At 34.7% G+C, this 11,015-nt stretch overlaps 1 protein-coding gene across 2 annotated transcripts in view; it reads right to left on the bottom strand.

Moving 5' to 3' along the window:
* Positions 1–207: 207 nt before the first annotated feature.
* Positions 208–11,015, bottom strand: part of DYNC2H1 (dynein cytoplasmic 2 heavy chain 1) — a 144,120-nt gene continuing 133,312 nt past the window's right edge. For both annotated transcript variants that reach the window (XM_063394563.1, XM_063394564.1), the window contains exons 87-89: positions 10,643–10,724; positions 4,287–4,403; positions 208–775 (exon numbers count right to left, since the gene is read on the bottom strand). In XM_063394563.1, coding sequence (XP_063250633.1) covers positions 617–775; positions 4,287–4,403; positions 10,643–10,724 — 358 coding nt within the window. In that variant the 3' untranslated portion in view covers positions 208–616. The remainder of the gene's footprint in view (positions 776–4,286; positions 4,404–10,642; positions 10,725–11,015) is intronic.

Below are 11,015 nucleotides of genomic sequence, written 5' to 3'. Positions count from 1 at the left end.
TTTTTCAGTAACTTCTGGATAATACCCATGATAGTAATCTAACTTCGTAACTCCACATGAATTTGTAACTCCACATGAAGTTCATCGAAGTCCTATTATTTACTACCTATACAAAGAAATATAATTACAAGTAAAACATCATTAAAAGAGACTGATTTATCCTGATTCTTATCTTCAAGTAAAACATTAAATTTCAGTTACAAAAGGTAAGTTTTTAAATTTCCTTTTATTAAATAACAGAGGCATATAACAGTACCAAAAGGATAATGAAAAAAATCAAAGAAAAAATGCTGACTTTGAATTTTTATTCAATATTCCTGAGCAAACCAGAAGAGATTTTGACAACTTCAAGAAAGAAAGTTACATTACAATCTAAAGAAACAATCCAAATTAGCAGTTTGCTGAATAGTGTCATGTTAATTTTTACAATATCCTACAAAGATACACTGAAGTTCTATCAAATAGAACTATTTGAATACATCTTAAAAAAATAATCAGGAATTAATAAACCACTGCTTTAAAAATATAAAAGCAATGAATCTAAAATTCTCTCTTAGTAAGTAAGAAATTAGATGTTTAAATACCACTTAACTTCACAAGCTAATGCAGTTTCAGATTACAGATTTTTTAAAAATAAAGCAGCACTACACTGAATCCACTGGTCTTGGTTTCCTCCACAAGGGACATCAATATTTGTCACCACACGGTCTCTCTCCACACTCGTGTAGACTGGTAAGGAGATGCATTCCTCTGGAGAATATGGACCATATGCATCCTGTCAACAAACAAGCACTTAGTTGTCATGTAAAAAGACAAGGAAACATGAGAAAGCAATAATCTCCACTGGTATGGTACCTAAAGTTAAGACACAGTTTGGACACTGCAGTCTTAGACAACCAAGTGTTCATTCAGGACATTTCATTCTCTCTTAAGGGGAAGGATTACCAGTGAAGCAGAGACTTCAGAAAAATTGCTCACTCCATAACTCTAACACCAGAAAGTAAATAACAGGGGTGATTCCATGAACTACATACAAATCTCTTCATTCAGCTAAAACCCTCCCAAAAATTAAACGTCCAAAGTGTCTGTAAACCAGGCTAGAGGGAGTGCTGATGAGTTTCCCGCAGAGAGAAAGCTGCTCAGGAGCTGTAGTGTAGGGAGCAGCTATCCTGGCAGGCTGCAGTGCTGTGGTGCCTGTGCCCTGGCAGACCCTACTGCCTGCTGCACCCCTGCAGCAAACCCTGCCCTCCTGGTGTGGCACAGCCCCTGGTGCCATCTGAGATACCTGCAAGCATCATACTGCAGGATCTACAATCCAAAAATCCTTACCCCATACATTCCAGGCTGCTTTACTGAACTGCTCCTCTCTGCTGTCTGTACTTCAAACTGCCTTGGATGCAGCTTCCTCCCAGGGACTTTGCAAGGGCACTGTCCATATGTGTGACCACTGAACTAAGCTCAAAGTCTAGACCTCCTACAGCACTTAACTTCACACCATGATGTATTTAGTTACTGCAAATAGTTCAGGGTTTGATTCAACTGATATATATTAAGCATGTTTTCTCATGAATACTCAAAATATCCTTTCCTGTCAACAGGAAAATGTCAGATTTTCAAGAACCACATAACAAAGCAGCACACTTGTCAGAAAAGAATTTAAAATAAAAATGTGTCATTTTAACTCCAGTCACATCAAATGCAAGTTAGTGATACTCCAATATTAGAAAATAACTAAACACAGGAAAAAGGAAACATGAGAACAATAACTATTTCAAGCATTTTGCCTTGCATGTGAAGTGTAAAGCCATTACTGAGGAATTTTGTTGTTCCTTTTGAAAATCAACATCCCCTGTCTTTTGGACAACAGTGTTTCAATCCTTGCAGAACATCTATGTTGGTAATATTTGTACAGAGTAACTTAATAATAAGGAATTCAGTTGTTCTCAGAAGGATTGTCCATACACCATTTATCCCTTGGTTACCACTACCAAGGGTAACAGAAGTTACCATTACCAAGAAGACAAAGTACTGGCCAGACAGAGCAAAATGTTAATCAGAGAATTTAAATTTTGCCAAAGCTGGGAGCCAGAAGCTGGCCAGTTTGCCTTCAAAGACCTGTTTTTACACTTTTTAGGGATAAAATATCTGTTCTTGTGCCTTTCTCAATCCCACTGATGTTTCAAGGAATCACATTATTGGAGGGTCAAAGCCATTCTGTGGAAGTCTTTTCGAGTCACAAATCCTTATATTCTTGGCTTAAGTACAGTCAAAAAGTTCTCTTTGTCAGACTGCCTCACATAGTTCCATCCCCTTTAGTCACATCCCTCACAGGATGGGATCTATCAGTGGATTAAAACCGGAAAGGACCTTCACAGTTTAATGATAATAAGCACAATGTTAGTAGCTCAAAATATTCTGTTTAGAGCACTGCAGGATTTTGAGGGGGTTCTCGCAGAGAAATCCTGTAGGCTACTTTAAGTTTGGTTGAAAATAACTTCAAAGCATTACAAATACATTTACTTTTGCTCACTAGATTTCAAAAGACGCATTTATGAAGAAAAGAAAACAAATTCAAAACTTAAGAATTCTAAGACAATACATTCAATTTTATGCACTCTTCTTCTAAGGAGAGGTAATGAAATTAAGGGAAACGCATGATACCCAATTCTGCTTTGGTTTCTGAGCACAGTATTTGATTATAGTCAATTTTTATGATGATTGTAAAACAACTCAAGGGTAGACCAATTCAGAAAAACTCTCCTTAGAGACACTTTGTATTTAAAATCTGGGCAGTAGACAAGTTATGACCTGTGTTTTATAAGAATTGTATTTTTTTCCAACACAAAGATGTCAGTTGCTATCCATTTCAAATATACGTACATTTGAAAAAATTTAAATCATTGATTATTGAAGTATCTCATTTTTTGATTTTATAGACAATGTTCTCTGCTGATTTCACATATAACTTTTGGATCCTACCTCTGGAGTTTAAAAAATAGTCTTATTCTGAAAAATACTAAAAAATCTGTTTTATTTCAAACACAAGATGAATGTCTTTCAGAATAATGGGAAGACTGCTTGGAATTCTCATTTTAAATGTGTTTCCATTTGCTGTTACCATGGAAAACCACACATATTACCCACATACCCGCCACCATCCACCACTGAGCCAATATATTAGAATGTCTGGCAATTCTGTATTTATCCCATGCACCACCTCTCAAGTAAATTAGAAATCAGTTTATTTATCTGAAAAATCCAAACCCTGTAAATACTGAAAAATCTTTCACTGGTCAACTTTGTAAGAGGTTCTGTGATTTTTTTTTGTCCTTTTTTTAAAAATTTTCAGTCTTTTCTTTCCTAACCAAGCTGGGAGCAACGGTGCAGATGGTGGCTAGCATTTACTTCTGTGTTCAAGGTCTAAATCTGTCGACCTTTATATTTCTAATGCTGTACTACAGTGTAATGCTATATTTCCCCTGTTGGAAATAACAATGAGAGAAAAAGAAATTGGGATACAGCAGTGTGTTAGCAATGAAGCTCCTTGCACAACATCTATCACAATATACAAAGGTCACCAAAGTGGTCTAGGCTGTCTCTAGAGTCACACCTGGACAGATTTATCCCACTATCTTCTGGTGAAATGGGCTTCTTAAATGTAAGTGGGATGAATTCTATAATAAGCAATTTTTTAGTAAAAAGACACATCCTTGAATACATTCTATGTGACTTTTTGCGTTATTTATCAGCAATTGCTAAGACAATTGGAGGGCAGAAGCAGTAATAGTTTTTACTGTTTAGATTACTTTGTTTTCATCTTAAAATCTGCAAGCACTAGCATTTTATAAAATTAGTTTAAGTGGGAGAAAGGCTTTCTTTGCTTACAGCTCACATCATATTCTCTATTTTTCTATTGCCACTGCATTTTACTTTAATATTTAAAATGCAAAGAAAATATATTCTAGGAATGAACTCCCAAACATGTGTATACATTTAGTGAATATAGGTTTGAAAATATGCTGATGTTTTTAAAAGACAAAGAAAAAAGGTATGACTGAAATATAGCCCTTGTCTTCATCTACGCAATATAAGCTAAAGAACATTACCAAAAATACAGAAAGTTTTTTGTTTTAAATAAAGTAAGTAACTGCTTTTCCTAGTAAAGACTGGGATTTTTATTTTGAAACGGAAGGAAAACAGGTCAGCAACATCATACTGAAAAGCTACTACATAGAAAAAATCAAATTATGGGTCTTGAAAGTTTAGGGCTTTTAATAATTTAGTACCTGTGGAATCCAGGCCATGTAGCAAGGGAGAACAGATGACACACTGGGAGAATCATGCAGATTTTCTGAAAGTCGATTTCCATCGAAACAACAACCTTCCAGTTGTAAGCCACTGATCTGCCATGGAAATATAAAATATTCAAACATAAATAACAGACTTAAATTGTCAATAATGATTACACTGTGCTTCAATAAATGATGAACCTTTTTACTGTGACCAAATTTTTAAATAACAGGAAATTAATTACTATTATGTTCTTCGTGAGAATAGGAAACACGATTTAAAAGCAAGATCTGGATCACACTTCACTGTGAACTTCCTCTGACTTGGATTCACATTCTTTGAAATGTTGGAGAAAAATACCTGTAAATGTCACCAATTATGAAACTGCAGTTGCCTGGCATTAGATTAATGGAATTATGATAGCAACAGCCAAGTTCACAATCATTACAACGTCTAGAAAAAGAGAAGAACAATCACTGCAATAAGCATCACTTCCTGCTTGGAAGTCTGAGCATAGCTTTCAAAGAATGGAATGTGCAACTACATAGTTTTAGCAGGGGCAAACAGAATATACTGAAATAATATGAGAGAAAATGTTATTTAACAAACTCAAGATTTCTTAGATTACTGTTGTTTGGCAAAAAATTAAATAAGAATCACAGATGCTTCTTTAAGTAACTATGCAATGCTTTATTTGCAATGTTTCAAGTGTTTTCTTTTAATTAATTTCAGCCTCTGAATTACATGTTCTATTTCTTCTTCTCTGGACTATTCTGTAAGTTAGTGATATCTGTTCTGGATTCCTCAAAAAAATTCCAGTATTTGTTGATCACTTTATTTTCCCCAGTACAAATACTACTAGTTTAATAATAATAACAATAATAATAGCTATTTTGGCCTGCTGAAGTGAGAACTTCAGTTTTAACAGTAATAAAACTTAATTCAATAATAACTTTCATGCAGCTTTTCAAAAGGCCAAGTCTCCAGCTGCAGTAGATCTCTAAGAGAAGCTACAATCTGAAAATCATCTGTCTGTTACACTATTGTACTCAAGCCTTGAATTAAATTTATCAAACTGAGGTTGGCTTTCACCAAATGAAAGGTTCATAAAGCAGTGCTGGAATTAGGAAATACAATGATGCTGAAAATTGAATGAATGATAACATAAGCAAAATGGAGAAAAATGTCATTTTCTACTATATTTTCCCTTGTAAGAAATTTTGAAACATCAGTCAGATTGCAAAAAGGGGTTAAAGTATGATGTTACAATGAAGATCAGTATCATAGTGGATATAATGGATATAATTTCCTTAGATAATTTTAGTAGTCTAAAATTATTTGACATGAAAAGATGAAATTAAACAGTAACACTATTGCAGTTACTGTCATGCTTGAAAAGCAATGCTTTCCTCCCCAGTGCTAGGGGTTCTTCATTAACACTGTATTAACTGTAAACTTGTGAGATTATATTTTGCATTTTTAATATCTTTTTTTCTTTTGATTACAGACAGGCATTACACTCTTCAAGAATTTGCTTCTTTAAACTCGTATTTCTCTTTTAATGCTGAGCTGGGGACTCTTCTTACAATGTGTAAGATGCAGATGTACATATGCTAATATGAAAAAAAAAAGTACTTATAAAACATGGCATTTAAAAAAGACATAGAACAAAGTTGTGTTTCTCCTTGGACAGACAGTGACCAGAGAAGTCACAATGTTCTTTGGAGCAATCTGTGCTTTATACAGACTAGGACTTACAGTGAAATCACCAAATAACCTGAACCAAAACAACCCCAAATGGAAAGTTCAGAGTATACTTTTTGTTTAACTTTCACACAAATTTTAGAAAGATTTATCTCCTACATTGTGCTTTCTGTCCTTCCTGCTTTCTGCAGAGAACATTTGTAGGGACCATAGCTTAATAAATAACATTGGCAAAGTTACTGCATGAAGATTGGTCTGATTAAGAGTTTTTAAAGTTTGTTGCTAGGGTGTTCAAAGGTCTGGCCATCCTGAACATCTCTGAAAGAAATTTCTATAGACATGGGTCACCTATTGAAAAGACTTTTTACTGCATGTTTCTTCTTTTGATATTGGCAGTCTCTTTGACATTACAGTTATGTAAAATATCACCATTTGATCTCCTGGAAAATTTCAACCAATGGTAGAAACTCCTTTGAAGATTAAGACCAAATTTTTGCTTTCATTTAATATTAAAAGACATTAAGAAAAAAACCCCAACAATACTACAACAATGTACTGTCCAATACCATTGGGCTGAGTACGCCCATAGCCACGTTTTCCTATCTGTGATAAACAGTACAGAAAAATTACAAATACTATGAAAGACATGAATTTCACATCATCTGTAATATAATCATAGTATCTTTGAAACTTAGCAGAGAGTAATGGCAGAAGTTGACCATAATTTTTAATTCTTACAAAGAATTTGGTAGTTCATAGCTACTGGTACTAGTTTAGGTTCAAAAAAAGTTACTTTTACACATTCCAGACTATGTTTCTTTAAAATACCTTTGTAGAAAGTGTGCTGATGTCATGGTCCAAAGCATGCTTGTTTCCAAATTTCAAATTCTCTGAAACAGATTTTCCCTTACTAATTAATACCATAATTTTCCATGATGTGATGCAAACTGCAGCAGACTTTGGGAAGTCGTATTCTCATTCCATTACCTCTACAGGCCTCCATCCTTAATTCATTGATATTTCAGGATGGAGGTATACTGTAAAAAAAGACCTCTCAGGATCCCTGATAATAATATATCTGTCAGTTGCTAAGAGTATAGTTTTGATATTAATACTCATATTGTGTATTTGAGACTTTCAATATTTTTTTATTTTTCACTATGTATAATAAATTCTATCCAAGGTCATATTACTTACTATCCAGTAAGTCTCTTGCCATGTTTCTTCCTTTCTTTCACTCTTTTCTACAATACAGAAAATGGAATACCCAGAGGAATGATGCCTGCTTTTGTACAACAGCACAATCAATGCACAAAGCAAACAGAAGAGGTGGATTTGCATATCAATATGTGATTACAGTGCAATAGCCATACATTTTCAGTACCTTTAGTTAAAGCAATACAGAGTGATATTAAAGAAGGTGTAATTTCATACAGATTGATTCTAAGTGATATTGAAGAAGGTGTAATTTTATACAGATTGATTCTAAATCAAATATTCATCACATCTTTTTAGAGGAGATCCACTCCACATCATACATCTAAACCATCACCTGAATTAACAATGATAATTTAACATCTGATTTGATAATTCATATAAGACTAAGGTGTGCTCTTGGCCTCACTGAGTATTCCTCTGCCTACTTTGTATTTTCACTGACATTTCAAGCACTGAATGCTTCTTACTTACAGAGTAAATTATTTGTATTTTTAGGCATAGAAAGATCAACTATCTACAACTGCTGAAGCTTGATGTAATCTTTTAAAATCATATCAAGACTGAAAAAGTATTTTCATCACATAGATCATAAAGCAATCTTCTTTTCCTTATCACAGAACAAATTCTAAGCCATCAAAACCTTTTAAAATTAAAAATAAGAAAAACTCTTGAAGAACATGTCTTCAGAACCATGCCTGACAGTTTTACTTAGAAAGTTACATGCAGTATGTGTGACTATCAGGTTTAAATTCACCTGCATTCCTACTTGTGCCAATCCTTCAACAAATTCTATTAGGCTTTTAAATATTTGTTGATTCAGGAACTTGAGCACAACTCTCCCAGACCTTGAAACAGAGTCCCCCAACTCTGTGATTATGGAATCAAGTCTCTTGGTGGGGTTAGTTACATAGAGTGAAATAACATCATTAGCATCAGTTGAGACTAATAAAGCCCAAAATAGCCTATACCATGGTCTGGTTCCTGTAGGGGAGTCTGGTAAACTACAATTTCTGATTTAGGTGGGATAAAACAAAGTCCCAGCTATCTCACCGCAGAATGTGTTTAAGGACTTATCTATTCTGCTGATTGAATTTTTTTTTGAGTTCCAACTCAGAATAGCTTCCCATTCAACAAGGTTGGCCTGAATTCTTGAAAATACAACATTTACATTACCACTATTAGAATTCATACTGCTCAGGTGAACCAACCTTAATGTGCAATCCAGAGGATCCTTATCAAACAAAACATATTTTACAGAATGATTTTTCTGAACTGATGACACTTTTATGCCCCAGTTATAGTCCCTGTGGTATATAGCTTTACTATTGGGAAAGTTTCTCCTCAGTTCTCCATGAGCATGAGGAAGGACTCATGGCAGGGAAATCTAAATATTCAGCATTGCAAAGGGTTCCAAATGCTTTCTGTTCATCAAAGATTAAAACAACTAGTGAAAATACTAGTGATTTCTTACTAATAGAGAATCAATGAGTATTTCTCTTACAGAGAAGAAGATAATATTCAAGTCAAGTGAAGAAACTTGTCAGGATTCTTATATTTTGCTAAAAATAACCACTCACCTAACTGCTTGTACTATTCCCAGGGCAGAGAATTTTCTCTTAAACAAAATTCTCTTTTGATTTTCAATCCCTCTTAGAACATGACACATTCTTGTAAAGTAACAGATTATATATGTTAACCTTTTGGCCTACACATGATATAGATTGCTAAAAGTGTACTTTAAATAGATAATATTGGCAAAAATTTACCACATAAATTCTCAGACAGTAATACATCTAAAATTCAGTCAGAAGTTTAATAAAACCGGGAGTTCTGTTACAAAACTCCTTCCCCTCATTTTTATTTGCCAAGCAGCTATTTCAATCTGGCAACTGTAAAATACTGTGATTTTTTAAAATATATGAATCTACTGAGATAGAGTTATTTACGAGTTAATCAATCAGGACATTGATTTCAGACATTTTTCAAAAATATTAGGATGGTTTTGAAGAACTTCAAGCTTCTACAGTCTGCAGCTGAGAGTTAGCCTACTAGAATGACAGGTCTGAGTTGTGAGACTCAGTTTTGACTTACTGCTATGGCCTTAGAAGCCTTGCACAAATCTGTAACCTCAGACCATGAGATTTGCAGGCTCTGAGGTTTGTCATAGACAAGGTTTATTCCAAGCCCTAAAAGTCCCTTGGTTTATTTATCTCCAAGTTCTACACCCCTGTCTCCTCATGCTTCTTATGAAATGAAGCAGGCAACCATTACTCTTACTCAAATATCAAGACTGAAGAAATTGAAAAATTATGTTCTCTAGGTCTAACAGGAATTAATTCAACAAAGTTCAAAAGACTGATCTGTATTTAGGGCTGATTGGATAATTACAGTTATTTTTACTGGCCTTACAATATATTAATACTTTAGGAATATGAAATGTTACATATTCTATGTTAATAGTTTTTGACAGTGTCAGGAGTCAGCCCTGAACCCTAATAGCTCCCACAGCCTTGTGCCTGTCTGCATTATCAGACTAGAGAAGGTGCCCTGCCATTTGTTCTCTGATCCTAATCCAGCAATCCCTGCTTTAGCTGCACGTGGGCCCACAGTGGCTGTTGAGTGCCCTGCAATGGGCACAAGTGTCTCTGTGGGGATGTGGTTTTAAGGGCCATGCTCCCAGCTGAACACAGAACTTGAAGCTGCACAGGATTATTTTGGGATCAACATACCTGTAGGAAGGCACAGCACAGAAAACCTATTTTTGTCAATTCCCTACAAAATTAAGTATAAAAACGGTGCGGAGACCTGTGCTGACCAAAGTGGTGGTTTTACTTGGAATGTTAAGAAGTTAAATTTAACTATTTGAGGATTCATTTCTACTTTGCTGTCAAAGCAATCAGTGGTGACTTTATGGCTGCTGGGTGTAGGCTTAACTGCTCATTAAAAAATTGTTGGGTTTTTATCGTATCAAAACCTGGTCATCTTATAGCTTTCTTTGTTTTACTTCCTTAGTAGTCTCCTTTCAGTGATTAAAGACATGCTAACACCTGGCCTTAGACTTAGAGATTTACATGTGTATTTCCTCTGGCTACAAGCAACTTGTCTGTCTGGACAAGAGAGAAATTTTAACTCAAGAAACTGTAGCTTCAATTTTCATCTACAAGGCGGCTGAAGAGAATGGAGCAATAAGCTTAATTTTAAAATGAGAACAGTGACCAGGGAAGAGAAAAAACGTAACAGCTTTCCTTTTCTAATTTCTGTGGAAATTTGCACTGCCATTTTAGTGGCTGTACAGCATTAATCAGCCCTTTTATCTCAGGTACACCAATTATTTATAGCTCAGTATTCCAGGACGTTTACAGACAGATGACTTAGACTATACTGATGAAACATCCTCATAAAATCCTAGTAAAACAGCCTAGCAAAATACCTTAACTTGGAGTTTGCCTTCCTGTATTCGCCCCTTCCATGAAGCTGTAAATTTAAGACTGTCCACTGAACACCTCATTACTCTGCAATGGAAACACAAATACAATAAATCTTACAGATGTGTAACAACAAGATATCAAATGCAAAACCAAACTCAATGTATTTTCAATGTGTACCATATCATACTAAGTCTTGCTTTGAAGAAAAATACATCTCTAACTGAAAAAAAAAAAAATAACAATCAGCATTTAAACAGGTAACAGCCATTTTACTTCAAGGCAAGAAATGAAAATAAGATGACTGATGACAGCAATTGACATAACTTTTTGGATCTGTGTCCTAAAAATGAAATAACCATCCTCACACATAAGGAA

This window comes from Prinia subflava, chromosome 3 (assembly GCF_021018805.1).
Source record: "Prinia subflava isolate CZ2003 ecotype Zambia chromosome 3, Cam_Psub_1.2, whole genome shotgun sequence".
NCBI classification, from domain to species: domain Eukaryota; kingdom Metazoa; phylum Chordata; class Aves; order Passeriformes; family Cisticolidae; genus Prinia; species Prinia subflava.
The sequence above is the reverse complement of the archived record's forward strand: the minus strand, read 5'-3'. Positions and strand labels throughout refer to the sequence as shown.